The sequence below is a fragment of the Brienomyrus brachyistius genome, chromosome 24 (assembly GCF_023856365.1).
Source record: "Brienomyrus brachyistius isolate T26 chromosome 24, BBRACH_0.4, whole genome shotgun sequence".
NCBI lineage: Eukaryota > Metazoa > Chordata > Actinopteri > Osteoglossiformes > Mormyridae > Brienomyrus > Brienomyrus brachyistius.
Genome location: NC_064556.1, coordinates 5,869,392 through 5,884,295, shown reverse-complemented (window position 1 = coordinate 5,884,295; position 14,904 = coordinate 5,869,392). Strand labels below are relative to the sequence as shown.

Sequence of the window (14,904 nt, the reverse complement as noted above, 5' to 3'; positions counted from 1 at the left end):
GGGGGCCAGATTTGATAGGGCCACAGTGGGCAATTTTAGCCAGGACATCGGGCCACCAGGCCTATTCTTTCGAATGATGCCCTTGGGATGATCTTACAGTCAGGACCTTGATTTTGCATGTCATCTGAAGGGCGGCACCAGTCCCCATTACTGTACTGGGACCCACACTGACCACAGCATGGGCTCCCCCCACCCATGCCCCCACCCCCCACCAACACCTCTTCCAGCAGCAAATCAGCTTTCCTAGTTGGTCTCCAATCCACGTACTGGCCAAGCCAAAACCTGCTTAGCTGCAGATGATTACTTGGTCTGAATCACAGGTGCTATGGCTGCTGGCTGCCGAATGAGATAAATGACAAGCGAGACAAAGACCTTTGGCTGTGACTTCGTTCTGTCCAGCTGGTGTGTTAAATGCCAGGCCCCTTTCCAATGGAGGCATAACGGAGGGGACACTGGGCTGCAGAACGTTTCACCGACGTTCACGGCCTCTGAATGAAAGCTAGTCAAAGTGCTGCCTTTGTTTTCATTTTATTGTTATCGTGACACTTAGAAAATCCAAACCAACTCAAAAATGCTACATGTCAACGCAAACCCTTTCCTGTGATGTAACACCTGTTGACACCAGCGGAGAGCAGGTGTGATTAAAATGAATAAATAAAACTAACTGGAGTCACTGCGGGTGGCAGGGCGGGGCGCCAGAACATGACATCAACTTTAGCTTGCAGCTAGCTTGGCGGGCGTCAGTCTGGGATCATCGTAACTAGTCTTGTCAGTAAGTAAACTAGTTCTTTCTCCCCTCCTCTCCACTAAATTTGAAATGCTGTCTCTTGGGAGTAAAAAATAATTCCCCCCCTGCACTGCTGTGCGTGTCCAGGAGGCCAACAGCAATGGCTCTGGGGAACCAATCAGGATGGAGGGGGGAGGAGCCTTGGGGGAGGGGCCTTGGGAGAAGCGACCAGTCTCGAGCGTGGTCTCGGGTGCGAGGGCACAGTGCTAGTTGACCTTGTCTTGGAATATGTAGAGGTTGTTGGTGGCCGCCACGGCAATGATATTCTCGGATGGGTGCCAGGCGGTGTGCAGGATCTTCTTGCTGAAGTCCAGGCTGTCCACGCTGATCTCGTCCTTGCGCCGCTTGCCGCCCACGCAGACCTTTCGTGGCTTCAGGATGGCCCGCGGCTTGCTGTTCTCCCGGGACGCCTCCAAGGTCACGTCCCGCTTGGTGTTGCGGTCGAACATGCGGAAGAAGTTGTTGTAGGATCCCGTCATGATGACACTGGAAAAGGCAATAAACGGCGTCCAGTAACCCGATTTAACAAATTCGGCTGATCCGCTAGGGTGAATTCCATTAGCTGACGACTGACGAAACTAAAAGGTGTTTCCTTTGTAGTATTTACTCACTCACCTGTCGGATCCATTCCACACGCATTCGAACTTGTCAAAGATGCAGTCGTTTTCATACAGCGAACATAACTTGCCCCGGAGGTAGTCGTGTACCTGCAGAGGATAGTCAATCATTTTAATACTGTTTAAATGAAAGTTATAAAATACTGTGTGCAGGGATCTTCTATGGTTATTTCTCCTTGAAACAATAACAGCATGTATGTAATGGGTATGTACAATTAAAAAAATCTAATGTTTTTGCATGTACTTAACAGACGCTTTCATCCAAAGTGATGCACAATTGAGGGAGGAGGGTCGGTCCCTGGAGCATTTGGGGGTTACGGGCCTCGCTGAAATCACTTTGCCGACCACAGGATTCAAACCAGCCACGTTCTGATCAGAGGCACAGCATCTTAACCTGATGAGTTACACACTGCTCTACTTTGTAAGCTGAAAATTGCTGTTTGACTCATAGGAGGCCCTGATGCAGTACCCTAGAATCAGAACCTTCCTCGGATTTTCAGTAAAAATTCTGCTGATGGGGGCAAAAATCTCTGTTGCTTTGGTTTTCAGAACTGGGCAGGGGCTGTGTACAGAGCATTAATAATTCATAGTTTGGCAAAATATATTACGCTAATTAGGCCACATATCTGAGTGCAGATTTCTGTCAATGCAGGTGCCACAGACTCAAAATATCGGGTCACGACTCCGACAAGTTTGAGGGTTAGTGGCGGACCCACGTGTGGCGCCAGCAGGCTCAGAAGTGACATCTCTGTCAGCCCCGTGGCACAAATGAGCCCCCTCACAGTCAGGACGAGCGGTGGGGGGGGGTACGTCGCTCCCCAGTGGCCGTCCGCCGGCTTTTTTAAATTACAGCCCGTGTCTGACACCGTTAGTGGTGACACGTCAGTATCATGGCTGGCGACTCTGACGTTCCGCTGGGAGCAGGCGAGCGATCCGTGACGAGACAGCTGGGGAACTTAGCAGGTGCAAGAGATTGGGGAACCCAAAAAAACAACAAATTTCAGGCTTGTGTTCCTTACGCTTGTCACAGGCCCCAGTGTCCGTCAAGATGGGCCGTACCTGATATGTCTCCAGGGGTTTGCATTCCATATTTACGTCCCACACCCGCACGGTCAGGTAGTCCCGTGTCATCAGATACCTCCCGCTGTGGCTGAACTTGACGTCGGAGATGGAGGAGATGATCTCGGAGAAGAACGAGCGGTTATTGGGATCCTCTGGTTCCTCGAAGACTAGCAGGGATAGAGGAACAGAGGGAACGTCATGCTCGAGACTACTGCACTGTGTGAGCACTTTTAAATCCCCCTTTCTCCCAACCTCTCTATCGTGTGTGTGTGTGTGTGTGTGTGTGTGTGTGTGTGTGTGTGTGTGTGTGAGAGCACACCTGCTGCACCAAGCTGTCCGACGAAGATCTTTGCCAAATATCACCCACCAGCTCTACTCTCAAACAGGAAACAGCCCTTTTGAAATCATCTCTGCTAGCCGCAGCCAAGTAGATAAATCCAATCTCCACCTGCTTAAGGATCTGGATGTATTTTTTGCAGCAGAAACCAATAAGATGTGCCCAGTAAATGCTGAAGGATGAGTCCTAGGTGTGCTAAGTCCACCTGGCCAGCAGGGGTGTACTGTCCCTATCGCCACTATGTGTTCTTTCCCTTAGAAGAAATCTGGCACTGTAGTGATGGGATGTTTGGTTCAATTTACAGAACTGACTCTACCGAACTGTTCATTTAAATGAATCGAATGTTCGATTCAAAGAATCGGCTGTGTGTTTTTTATACGTTAGTGTGAAATATTTTTAGAATCTAAAACATAGATCCACGCGTTGTACAGGTTCACAAAAAGTTCAATTCCTTTACATTTGAAAACTGGTTCACGAGATTCCTTAAAAAGAACCAGTTCACAAAGACTATTTATTCATGAATAGGACATCACTATAGAACACCCCAAATTGTCAGTCCTAGTAGTCAAAAGCTAACACCATTATGAGGCTTTTCAAGTGGAACGTAAAACTGTAATATATATAATTTATATAGCAGAAAACAATGAATCGAAATGGTAAATTTGGATTCTTCCGAGGCTTGTTAAACATCCTAGAATATATTTTATATGGGGGCAGCTGAGCCCCCAGTGTTATTCCAGGTACACTGTAGGCAGGGGGCCATGGCTATTGTCTACTGATCCCCTCACAGCTAATGGAAACAATTCCAAGGACTTTGGGGGAACCTTCCCTACAGGTTACATTTTCAGGTTGGTTTTAGAATCTTTTGGGGGGGGGGGCTGGGATTCTACGAGGGATTTTGAAACATCCAATGAGAATCTTTGCCCGAAGGCTATACGGCATCTAGAGGGATGTTCTCTCTGACCTAAATAGCATGGTCCCAAAACACAGAGAACCCCCCCGCAAATTTACGGTACATGTACACAAGCCGATGTGTTTTAATGAACCAGGAAATGCGATCACGCCCCTGTGTTATCATGTGCTAGTAAATCTCAGAGAGCATAATGAAGACCCCGAGGATGATTCCCCCCAGGGTGGATCCTGGTGTGTGAGTGCATACATTTCTTACAGTGATTTACATATCAGTGTATTTCATCTGCTTTACAAAGATAAGGGGTCGTCTCCATTGTATTGCAAACCTAAGAAGTCAAAATACGTTGTTCTATCCTCTTTCAGTGATGCTACAATACTGAGATACACCCCAGTTTACTTGCGTTTGATGGTTCCAGTCCACGGAAGTAGGCTGTACTCACATTTTGAGTGATTGTCGCACAGGGCAGCCGCCCGCATGTCACACAGCCGGATGGAGCCTTTGCTGCTGCTGTAGACAAAGGTGTTGCACTGATTTGGGTGAAACTCCGCTGCTGTAATCACCTCTGTCAGCTCCTCCATGTTGGCCGGCTTGATGTCCACGATGTCTGGGAGAAGTTCGGGCTCAAGGACAAAAACGAGCGGCTCGGAATGCGTCGAAGACTTATCACTGTTACTCACGAAAGTGGTGATGGGGAACAATGCATTGTCAGAACACAGCGCCACCCACAGGAGAGGATGAGAAGTGAATAAGGCACCGTGAGCCCATGATGCCGCATGCCGGGGGAATGTCAGTAGCTTAATTCACGGAAGAAGACGGCTCCATAAATGAAAAGAATATGGTGTCCCCTAGAGGGAGGGATGAGAAATGAATCACAGGATCCATGAGACCATGGTACCTGATCCTGGGTCATAGAGGTGGCTATTCATAAACAGAGATAATGTGAAAAGAATCGGGCGCCCCCTACAGGGAGGGATGAGAAGTTAATCACATGGCCTGTGAGTCTGTGATGCATTATGTTGAGTTAGAGGGATGGCCATTCATAATAGATGACATGAAAAGAATATGCCGCCCCCTATAGGGTGGGATCATAGTGGTGCCTGCCTCTGAGTAAATGGAGATGGCTAAACAATGACTGCTGAACACACTGATAGTACAGCTCAGCGATTAATAAGCAGCTCTGCACATCTCCAAATATGAAAAATCAATAGCAATCTGCTGTGACATGAGTGTCGCTGAAAGCTTTTCCCATTAATTTACACATATCACACAGCCACGTTATAGCAGTGAAACAAGTCTCTTGATATTTCACAGTGCAATTGTGTGAAAGATGTACAAGCTATTTATTGTTATTCCTGAAGTCACAATGAACCGAGAGCCCAAATGGTTAACAAAAAACCTGTAAATTAGAGATGTTCCTCTACTTACGAACGAGATATATTCCGAACGGCCGTCTGTAACTTTAAATGTTCGTAAGATGTTATTTAACATTATTTTAAGGGTATACACAAATACAAAGAACTAGGATGCTGGGAGTATGAATGCTACGCTGCTGCGTGGCGGGAGTAGCAGCCAGAAGACATACTAGGCGGATTTGACGTGCATAAAAAAAAATTGATGTTGCGGACAGGAAATAGGAGCCCAATGAACACAATTTGGATTTATGGTACTCTTTGTTCGTATGTCTGAAAGTTCGTAAGTAGCGGAGCGTCTGTACGTCATCTCAAAGGCACATGGTGTCAATGTGCTTTATTTGACTTTGCTTCGTGGGAATTTGGACTTGATTGGTAACTTCAAAGCCAGCATCTGACAGCACATTTTCTGACTCTAACTGTTCTACGCAACTGTCAGATTAGATACCGTAATCTTGCTCCTGTTTACGAAAACGTCGGAGGATCTCAGAGGCTTGTTTATGTTCCCGAGATAAGATCGTTGGACTCGGGGAAGGATACTGAAGCTCCTGTTGGTGATCTCCAGGTTCCAGAGGTTTATCCGAAGGTCGTCCGTGGACATGTATGTCTCATAGTCGCTGTTGACGGAGATGGAGTTTATGTGGTAGGTGTGTCCATTGGAGAAGATCCGCCGAGGTGTGGCCTCCACCATGAGATCCATGGGTCGTAGTACCGGAACCTGCAAGGCAGGCCAGATCCATCAGAGTTTCTGATTGGTAAGCTGCCGACTGGTGATTGGCTGCCTTGAGAGATGCTTGTCCGCGATTGGTTAGCCTTTCCTCGCATGCTAATCGCACATCACGGTAAAAAGTCCCGGGCGTTGCATTGCTGCGATGGGTAACCGCAGGTGGGAGTGGTTATTAAAGCACCCTCCGATGCCCCCTGCTGTGAGCTGTCTGACCTGCCTCACGCTCTCACCTTAATTGCATATTCTACCTTAAATGCCCCTTTGGGTTGGGAGTGCAGACACCGGGTCTCTTTACAGAGCAGCTGGAAACCGTCACTGACGTGATTAGAGCTAGAGACAGTGATTAGAGCTATTATCCTACAACACTTTGCAAAGCGAATCTGCAGCGTGACGCGCATTCACGTTCTTTACGATTGTAACTGAGCGAATTCGCCCTGCGTTTCTAATTATACCGAACGGATCCTTTTTGGCGACAGCTGCTGTTTCTTTTAGGCAAATAAATACGACGTGATTCTCCCAATTTATCGCTTGCCTGCGGGACAAGTGATGGAAATACCGTGGAGGGAAAGTAGAGCCTCTGATGGCCTTTCTGCCACGTTGCTTGAAGTCAAGGTCCTTTCAGAGGCCGAAAGACTTTCCCAGCTGCCTGGAAGTAATTTATTCTGCAGTTTATTGATCCAAATTAACGTTTTGAGACCCAAACACGGTCACACAATATGGATTTATGATGGAAAAGATATTATCCGCGTGCAGATATAAAAACATAGACTGCAGTGTAAATTCTGTATCAGCACTGAGCATCTTCCATCTCCATCTTCGTAGATCTACGCCTTGATGCAGAAGCCGATTTGGCTTAAAACAAATGCCCCCCCCCCCATAATCACACATTCAAGTTCAGTCACTGCCTATCACTCATTAAAGCGGAACAACCTATTTTAATTGAGGGCGCGGTGATTTAAACGGTGTTAATTAAGATTTCAGCGCCACTATAGTGAGGCGTTAATTAGCAGGTGGGATTAATATGCAGATTCTGCTGACAGTCCGATTCTCCATTCTGCCCAAGTGAGGCAGATGGAACGCGTGGGGGCTAATAAATGCCTTGGGGGGGAAGCCGCACTGAGATGTGTGATCAGCATTGCGTCGTGTGAAAAAAAGCAATAAGTCCTTTCACCCATAATGCATTGCGGAGATAACGCAACGGCCGCACGGCATTCAAACGCATCGTTATCTCCTGTCCAGGTTTCGCAGAGTGAAATGCTTTTAAAGAAAAGGGCTGATTTCACACATTTGCTGGCGAATTTAGCTGGCCCGATCCCTCCGTCGTGCCCCAGTATAAGTGCCGCGTTTACCGTGTTCGCTTACGAGGCGACGATTCGTTCCATTAATTAAAAAAGATTAGTTCTGGTGAAGGACAATGAAAAAAGCAAGAGCGTGAAAGCAGGTGCGGACACAGCAAACCGTGGCACCACAACAATGCTGGACACCCCGTTAGACCTAGCTAGCTAATTTCACTTCGTCTTGGACGAGTACTTGGGCCGTATAGTTCATACGGAGGGGTCAACTTTATCGTTAGCCGATAATTATTGTAAAGACAGGGGTAGGGGCCAGTCAGCTTTCAGCTGGGGCCAGGACCCCCGTGACCCACATCCCTAGGCAGAGGGTACAAGGGGTGAATCGACTGGCACAGCATCAGGGAGGAAACGCCCCTCACAGCCCCCTTATTACGTGGGCGTTGGGGGGATGATTTATGCTCCTGCAGCTGCAGCACAGTCATATTTCCATGGGATTTAACACAAACATGGCCGGTCGAGGGACATGGGAACACAGTCAGTCCCACTATCCAGAGGGGGAGCAGGTAGAGAGCGCAGGCGGGCTGACAACTGCCTCACGTAGTCAACACAGCTGAGCGCCCCCCCCCAGCACACACACGTGGCGTTGTAACCCCGCCGTGGCTCTGACAGCTTGTTTGCATGATGGGATGTTTCAGAAGCCCCCCCCCCCCCCCCCCCCCGCCCCCCCAATGCTAAACTGCAGCAGCTGTGTTACCGCTGTGGTGCTGCTGTCGCCGTCAGGACATTTTAGGGGAGTTTGATGGAAACCTTTTCAATGTTTAATGCACCACAGAAATCTGCAGTTCCTCAGACCAGTCCTTCCGAACCTGGTCCACGGGGATCTGCAGTCTGCGGGGGGGGGAGTAAAAACGTGGGCTGTCTTCGGGTTCCCGAGGACCGGAAACGCTGCTATAGGCTTTTGGTTTCATATGTAAAAAATCAGTAACAGTACTGCAATAAAAATAAAGAATTCCTTCTGTTCTCCAGAAAGTTTCTGAAATCTCTCCTCCGGGACCACTGCATTCCTCCTCAGCCAATCGATGCATTTGTTAATTAATTAATTGAGCTGGTGGAGAAATTTACCTAAATTAGTCAAAGGTGAGGCAGTATTCAAGTAAAAAAAATGGGCGTATTTGGGTAGTTGCTGCAAATACTAGAGTTTAGACTTTAGGAGGAGTTTTGAAATGGCTGAACTGACACAATTTGAGAGACATACAACTTATTTTTACGCCAGTTGATGTGAGCCTCAGTTTCTCTGACTGCCAGTACTATACATTTCAGCTCACATATTCAGGCCCTTCATTTCAAAGATTCCTGAAAATCAGCGAGAATGAAGTTTATGACCTGGGGGGGGGGGGGCATTCAAATGTAGCTATAAATGTAATCAGTGATTTACTAGCACAATGCAGTGCCCATCAATTTCCCAGAGTGCCTCCGAAAGACGACCTAAGCAAAAGTCGAGTCTGCAGTGGCGTGGAAACTGCTTGTAGAAGCAGCTCTGCCAGGTGACCTGGATGTTCTCTACGTCCCACACTGGCGCGTACATCCACGTGCAAGTCCGTCAGAAAGACCCCACTGGGGTCTGCGACAGATCGCATGTGCGACAGATCGCATGTGCGACAGATCGCATGTGCGACAGATCGCATGGCCGGGTGAAGGATTAAGGGAAAGGCAGATGATGTCTGCCTAGTATGTTGAATTTTGGGCGGGCAGTGTGTGACTCGGCGCTTTAATCCTCTGTGCCTGTGATTGGAAGCTCGCTGAGCTGTGTGTGTATGTGGAGAACAAGAGGAGTTATGTGAAGGGAACGTCCCTGCATTCAAATACTTGTACAGATGGCAAATAACGCATCGTTTAGTTTTTAATTAAACACTATCGCCCCATACTTTCCCCCATATCGGTAAAACACCGATATGCATTTACTACTGCGATGTTAGCTATCGCCATAGGTTCTGAAAATCTATGAGACCCTGGATCTGTAAGCGGAAGATACAGACATCATCTCATTAAAGGCAAGGATGCAGATACAGTAACAAGCCCCGCCCCCTCACCCGCAGGGTCGTGATGGTGGCCGGGTCCCGCATCCTGCCGTCCTCATCCTTCAGGTTGTAGCCCTCTGGTCTCTTGTCCCGTTCGCTGATCTTCCACAGTTTCACCGTCTTATCTGCATGATATCAGCAGCCACCATTTCCCACGAGCACCACAGATGGTTTCAGTTTTTTTCAATTACTTTTTTATCTTAGAAATACATTTCTGTTTAATTCTAATACGGATGTTCCTCGCTTTACGTTCGACTCACGATATTTCGATGTGCGATGCACGTTCAGTAGTCGAATTATGATCCGTTCCCGGGCATTCGATGTACCGTACAATACTGTTGCGATCGTGGGCGTAAACGTCTCCGGGACCAGATTGAGAAACACTGCCTCACTGTATATGCACCCGCATTAGCTAGCAGAAATGTGGATTGTTTAGCAGGGAGCTGGGAGGGAGCAACAGCAAAACATTTTCCAGGTACTATTAATAGTATATTTCAATTATTACTATAGCTAAATAGTATTAAAAACCGGAATGGAAAATATTTGACGTTTGTTTTTATTTTTTTCAGTCAGTTACGGAAACAGCATTTATAGTTTTCGTTGTTTTGTTTTTTTTTTATTTGATTTTCTTTTATTTTTTGTTTACAAATTTTTTTTTATACTTTTTTGTTAAGGATAGTAACCAATGGCTTAGGAGTACGTTTCATACTGGGGAGGACGCAACTTCTATTTGTTGGGGGGGGATGAATAAGGCTGAATTAAACATCAGGATTTGTCCCTCCTGTCCCGCCCAGTTCCTGCACCCCTGATACCAGCCGCCAAACAGTGATTCGGCCCAAAGAGGAAGAGCAGAGCCGGCCGCCGCACCGTTGGTGGAGAGCAGGAAGTAGGCCGCGTTCTGCTGGGGCAGCCATCGGATCTTGTTGATCTTCTCCTCAATCTCCAGGCTCTTCAGGTAGTCGAACTCCGGCTCGTGGCTCTGGAAGGTGCTGTAGACGTTGTACTCGCCTCTTCGGTGCGGCTGGCTCTTACTCTGCAGACAGAGGAAGGAGGGATCAGAAGGAGGCAGCAGCCGGCTCAGTCAGGCTGGTGAAGCAGGGTGCTGATGAGTGGGATGCCCTAGACCAGTGTTTGCCAACACGATCCTCGGGGACCCCCTGCCAGTCCATGTCTTTACTCCCTCCCAGCTCCCGGTAGGGAACAAAATGTGGACTATCTGGGGGTCCCCAAGGACCGGACTGAGAAACACTGCCTACTAATAAAAATGTAGGACTGTTTGGCAGGAAGCTGGGAGGGGGCAAAAACGTGGACCGGCTGGGGGTCCCCAAAGACCGGATTGGAGAACACCACTCTATTGGAGCCATACTGAGGCTGAGCTCAAAGGTAGAGCTGCCATGAGGCCACGGAGGTTTTGTGTAGCCTGAAGCAAGGGGGCAAATGTACTGGGTGACATCTCCATAATGAGCTGGGATCAAACCAGTGGGGGCATCAGCTTTAGAGGAGAAGGACAAAATAAGCATCAAAGGAGGAGGTGGCTCCTCTCTTGGCTGGGGGAGGGGAGAGACGGGGGGGGGCTTGCTCGGATGGATGTGGATTAACAGACATCACACTTGGGCATCAAAGCACTGGGGGCGCCGGGTTTTTAAGCCCCGACACGGAGGCTGTGCCTCAATCAAACTACATATTCAGGGGGTGTCATGTTCTTTCACACCGTTTCCAAAATGGAACTTCAAAGAGCTTCCAAGGCTGCCAGAAGGCTGAGCCTGATCCCAAATCTACCCCCCCCCCCCCCAGAACATAATGTCCTGTTCCTGCACCCACCTCACAGCGGCATGACCTGAAACGTGACACAGGAGGAACGAGCGGCGAGCTCTTACTTCTTGCTCTCGCTGGAACACCACGACCCGCCCGCCTTTGTCCCCCGTAGCCAGGAGCTCCCCAGTCGAGTTGAACTCAACGGTGGAGATGATGTCAGCTGTGAATTGAAGGGGAGGGGGGCACAAAAAGCTGAGTCACTCGAGCATTTACGTTTTGTTTATTTATCAGACAGTTCCATCCGATGCAACGCACATTTGTCTTGGTGACAGGAAGCAGACACTCCCAATAGCATCTGGGGATTAAAGGACTCACTCAATCTTTCTGAACCTGGGATCTGAACTGATAACCTTGCTATTTCAGGATGGGTCAGGGCACTGAGCCACACGCCGACCCCTCACAAGAAAGTGCGGTGGGGGCGACTGTCCAGACCTTGGACAATCCTACCGCTACATGCACAAAGGCATCGGGCGAATAGCCTGGAGAACCACATCACCTCCCGATCACCGGTCGGAGGGTAGTAACTGAGTGGGATTCAGCAACAAAGGGCTGAGTGAGGATAATGAACGGTCTCAAGAATTACTGTTTCGAAGCGCTTCACGCGGCAACGGAATAGTCCGGGGGGAGAAAGGGAAGGAACAGCAGCCTTTGAAGTGGCTTTTACAGGATTCCCTACACGGGTGTCAAGGGCCGTCCATCGCAGAGATGATGGCGGCCGTCGAGTGACGATCCGCGATCCGCCGCGTTTACCCATCATCCCCTCGACAACAAAGCAACCTTCAGAGGCTTCCTGTCATCGTTTCATTGGTATGCAAATCCCTGCACCCACTCACACCCCCCCCCCCCCCCCGGACATGATTCCTACGCTTCTCATACATGTCATGGCTAACTGTAATTGGGCATGATCAAACAGTTATAAAAAAAAAGAGCATGAGATGGTGTCAGCAGTCAGATGCTGGAGTTTTATATCACGGCATTCGATTCCTTCGGACAGCTGAGAGATCAATTCAGCTTGCAGATTCGGAGGTATAGAAATAATTACATATTTCACATAGCATGACTACAGGCATGTAGACAGGTAATAAAATATCACGTTAGGACCCTGACCCCCTCTCCCCTCCCCATAACTTATGAGGGGGGACCCATTAAATTACTTTCTGGCTACGGGCCTGCATGAATATACATAGCTAGATAAACACACAGGCATAAAATTGCAGGTGGACGTTGTGGTATCGCTGTTGAACTGGCACAGAGCGGACGACCTGATCCAGAATCAGCCGTGTCCCGGTCCACTCTGACGCACCGGCTCGCTAGTGCCCACTTGGCTCCCCTCGCCGATGTTTTGCTGCAAACCAGCAGGGTGTCGAGCTACTAGCCTAGATCTGCGGAATCAGGGGAAGTCACATGATCGCGGTCACCAATGGCAGCGGTGGGTGAGTTCATCAGTGAGCCTGTTACCCCCATCCCCCCACCCGCCACCTACCGACGAGGCCAAAACTGGGGCAAACTCGGATTTAATTATGCAACAGATACGTGGAAAAAAAAAAAGAGAGAATATTGCAGCATTCCGAAGGCTGAGAGTGACTCACTCCCTGACAGATCTCTGGCATAAACAAGCGGATTTGCCTTCAGAGAAATACCGCCAGGCTCCTAAAGACTAATCGCTCCATGTCAGGTAAAACGTAGCAGAAATCAACTTTCTCCATAGGACAGAATCGACTTGTCTGATGCGTGCACGTCAAATGGAAAACAAGCGTCCCGCATTGGTTCGGAGATCAGCGCGTGAATGTACAAGGTTCGTTATACTTTTCCAAATGCCCAAAAAGCCAAGGAGGTGATATCGCAAAAAGGAGAGATCCCATCAGCGCATCAGTGGTGCATTTATAGGAAGCCCATGAAAGACAAGCCACGAATGCGGGTCGAGAACCTCTCTACATAACAGCATCGCAATGAAGCGGTACCATAGAAACAGAGCATCCTCCTGTCACCCAACTCTCTGAATTCAGAGCGTGAGCATCGGGCGAGCAGAGATTCCTCTGCAGGAATGCCTACCTTTCACGCATTTCTCTTTGTCCTCGTCAAAGAGATGCATCTGTTTCGCTGTTCCCTTAGCGATTCCCGCTGGCTAATCTTCGGAGAAATGGGCAGAGATGCATCGCCCCGGCGACAAGCCTCGACGTCCGTAGGCGGGTTATCGTCGAGAGCCTGCCCCCCCCCGCCTCCAGATCGGACACCTCCCTCCAAACGGACGCGGCTGAGCGAGCGATCCGGGAGCGTGCTCGAATGCGGAGAGGGTCTCCCCTTCAAAACGATTGGAATTAAAGCCTGCCCCCCCCGCCCCCAAACACGCAATAACGAACCCACAGATAACATTCCCATCTCACGTCTGGGGAGGTACGTCCAAAGGAGGCGATGCAGTGAGAGGCAGGGTGAGAGAGGAGGAGGACTGGACGATAGTTATATTGTTATTTTTACCCATATTCACCTCCATAGATTTAAAGCTGCTGAAAGAATTTAAAAAATCGGTTTCCATGACGACCCCCTCCTCGGCCAAGAAGAGCGACATTCGACGGAGAATGTTGTTCCTACCCTTTCTGAAGATATGATATCATGTTGTGGTTTATTTTTTTTTCGCCCTCAGAGCAAAATGTAATAACTGGATATTTAGGGATTACACTAAAACTCCACAAAAAAATACACTGACCGGTGTTATTTCCTCGAAGTTGGATTACGTCAAATGAGACGGCTTCTACCTGAAATCGTATTTGTCCTCAGAATCCTAATGCCGGGGGTAACCCCGTGACACTTTGCCCCTACACACAAACTGTGTCTCAGCTGGGGATCTTAGGTCATCACCTGCGGCTGTTGTCACAAACACAGCTTTGCACAACAAGCACACGATAAAATACAAAGCCTGCCTGTTTGCTTCTGCGATGGCGATCGCGGTTTGCCACAGTGCGAAGCTGACAATGGTACCGCTTAGAAAACTCTCCCCCCGCCGTCGTGAAAGGCGGCTTTTATGTCCCGTTCGGCCTGTCGTAGAGTGTTTATCCTTCGACTCCCACACAATGGCGTCAGCTTTAACGAAGGGCCCAGATGCGGGGCTCATCGGAGTCACGCAGAGCACCATCGCAGAGCACCATCGCAGAGCACCATCGCATCGCTGTTCGAAATCACAGATCTGCATCACAATCAGGAGGCTGCACGCTATCCAGAGTGACGTGGGTCACACTTCCTGTAAAATACGAAAAATTGCATCCATATTCTACCAAAGAGTTTACATATCGACTTCTGACGAGGTGATCTGACGGGGGGGGGGGGGGGGGGGGGGGTCTACACTGCAGTATCAGAGCCACATTACCATGGCACAGGTCTATGGCCCACACGGCCAGGTCACCAGACAACAGACACGGTCACTGCCGATGGTTCAGGCCAGGCATCGCGTTACACACCTCAGGGGATTAGTCACAGAAAAGCGCAGACTCAGCATCGCGCTAATGTGTGGCTTCAACTCCCCGCTGAATTTGATTTTAACCCTGTTTTTGTTTTACGTTAAAAACAACAATAATTATTAGATCCAAAGTGAGCGTGTCTGCAAATTTTGTTTTTTGTAACACTGCGTTTATTATTAGAAAAATCTGGATGAATAAACACTGGGGGGATGTCATGGTAACGCCACGGTAGTATGGGTAAACTGGGGCGTTTCGAAAACTTGGAATTATTTGTGCAGGAGACACTTACTGCCAAGATTTCAAAATACTGAACCATCATTGCTTTTGAAAATACCGTCAAAATACGGTATACTGCAGTGCAATGTGTGGATGGTATGAAGAAATACGATAGCTCCAAAGCCTAATAACCGTATAC

The 14,904-nt window shown here is 48.7% G+C and overlaps 1 protein-coding gene across 3 annotated transcripts in view; it reads right to left on the bottom strand.

Annotated features, from left to right (window-relative positions):
• Positions 1–512: 512 nt before the first annotated feature.
• Positions 513–14,904, bottom strand: part of ppp2r2bb (protein phosphatase 2, regulatory subunit B, beta b) — a 48,541-nt gene continuing 34,149 nt past the window's right edge. For 2 of the 3 annotated variants that reach the window (XM_048994733.1, XM_048994734.1), the window contains exons 2-9: positions 11,100–11,197; positions 10,090–10,255; positions 9,235–9,347; positions 5,666–5,843; positions 4,156–4,320; positions 2,464–2,633; positions 1,403–1,494; positions 513–1,273 (exon numbers count right to left, since the gene is read on the bottom strand). In XM_048994733.1, coding sequence (XP_048850690.1) covers positions 994–1,273; positions 1,403–1,494; positions 2,464–2,633; positions 4,156–4,320; positions 5,666–5,843; positions 9,235–9,347; positions 10,090–10,255; positions 11,100–11,197 — 1,262 coding nt within the window. In that variant the 3' untranslated portion in view covers positions 513–993. Of the gene's footprint in view, positions 1,274–1,402; positions 1,495–2,463; positions 2,634–4,155; positions 4,321–5,665; positions 5,844–9,234; positions 9,348–10,089; positions 10,256–11,099; positions 11,198–13,089; positions 13,249–14,904 lie in introns of those variants that run through there. The other variant, XM_048994735.1, reaches the window with a different exon arrangement.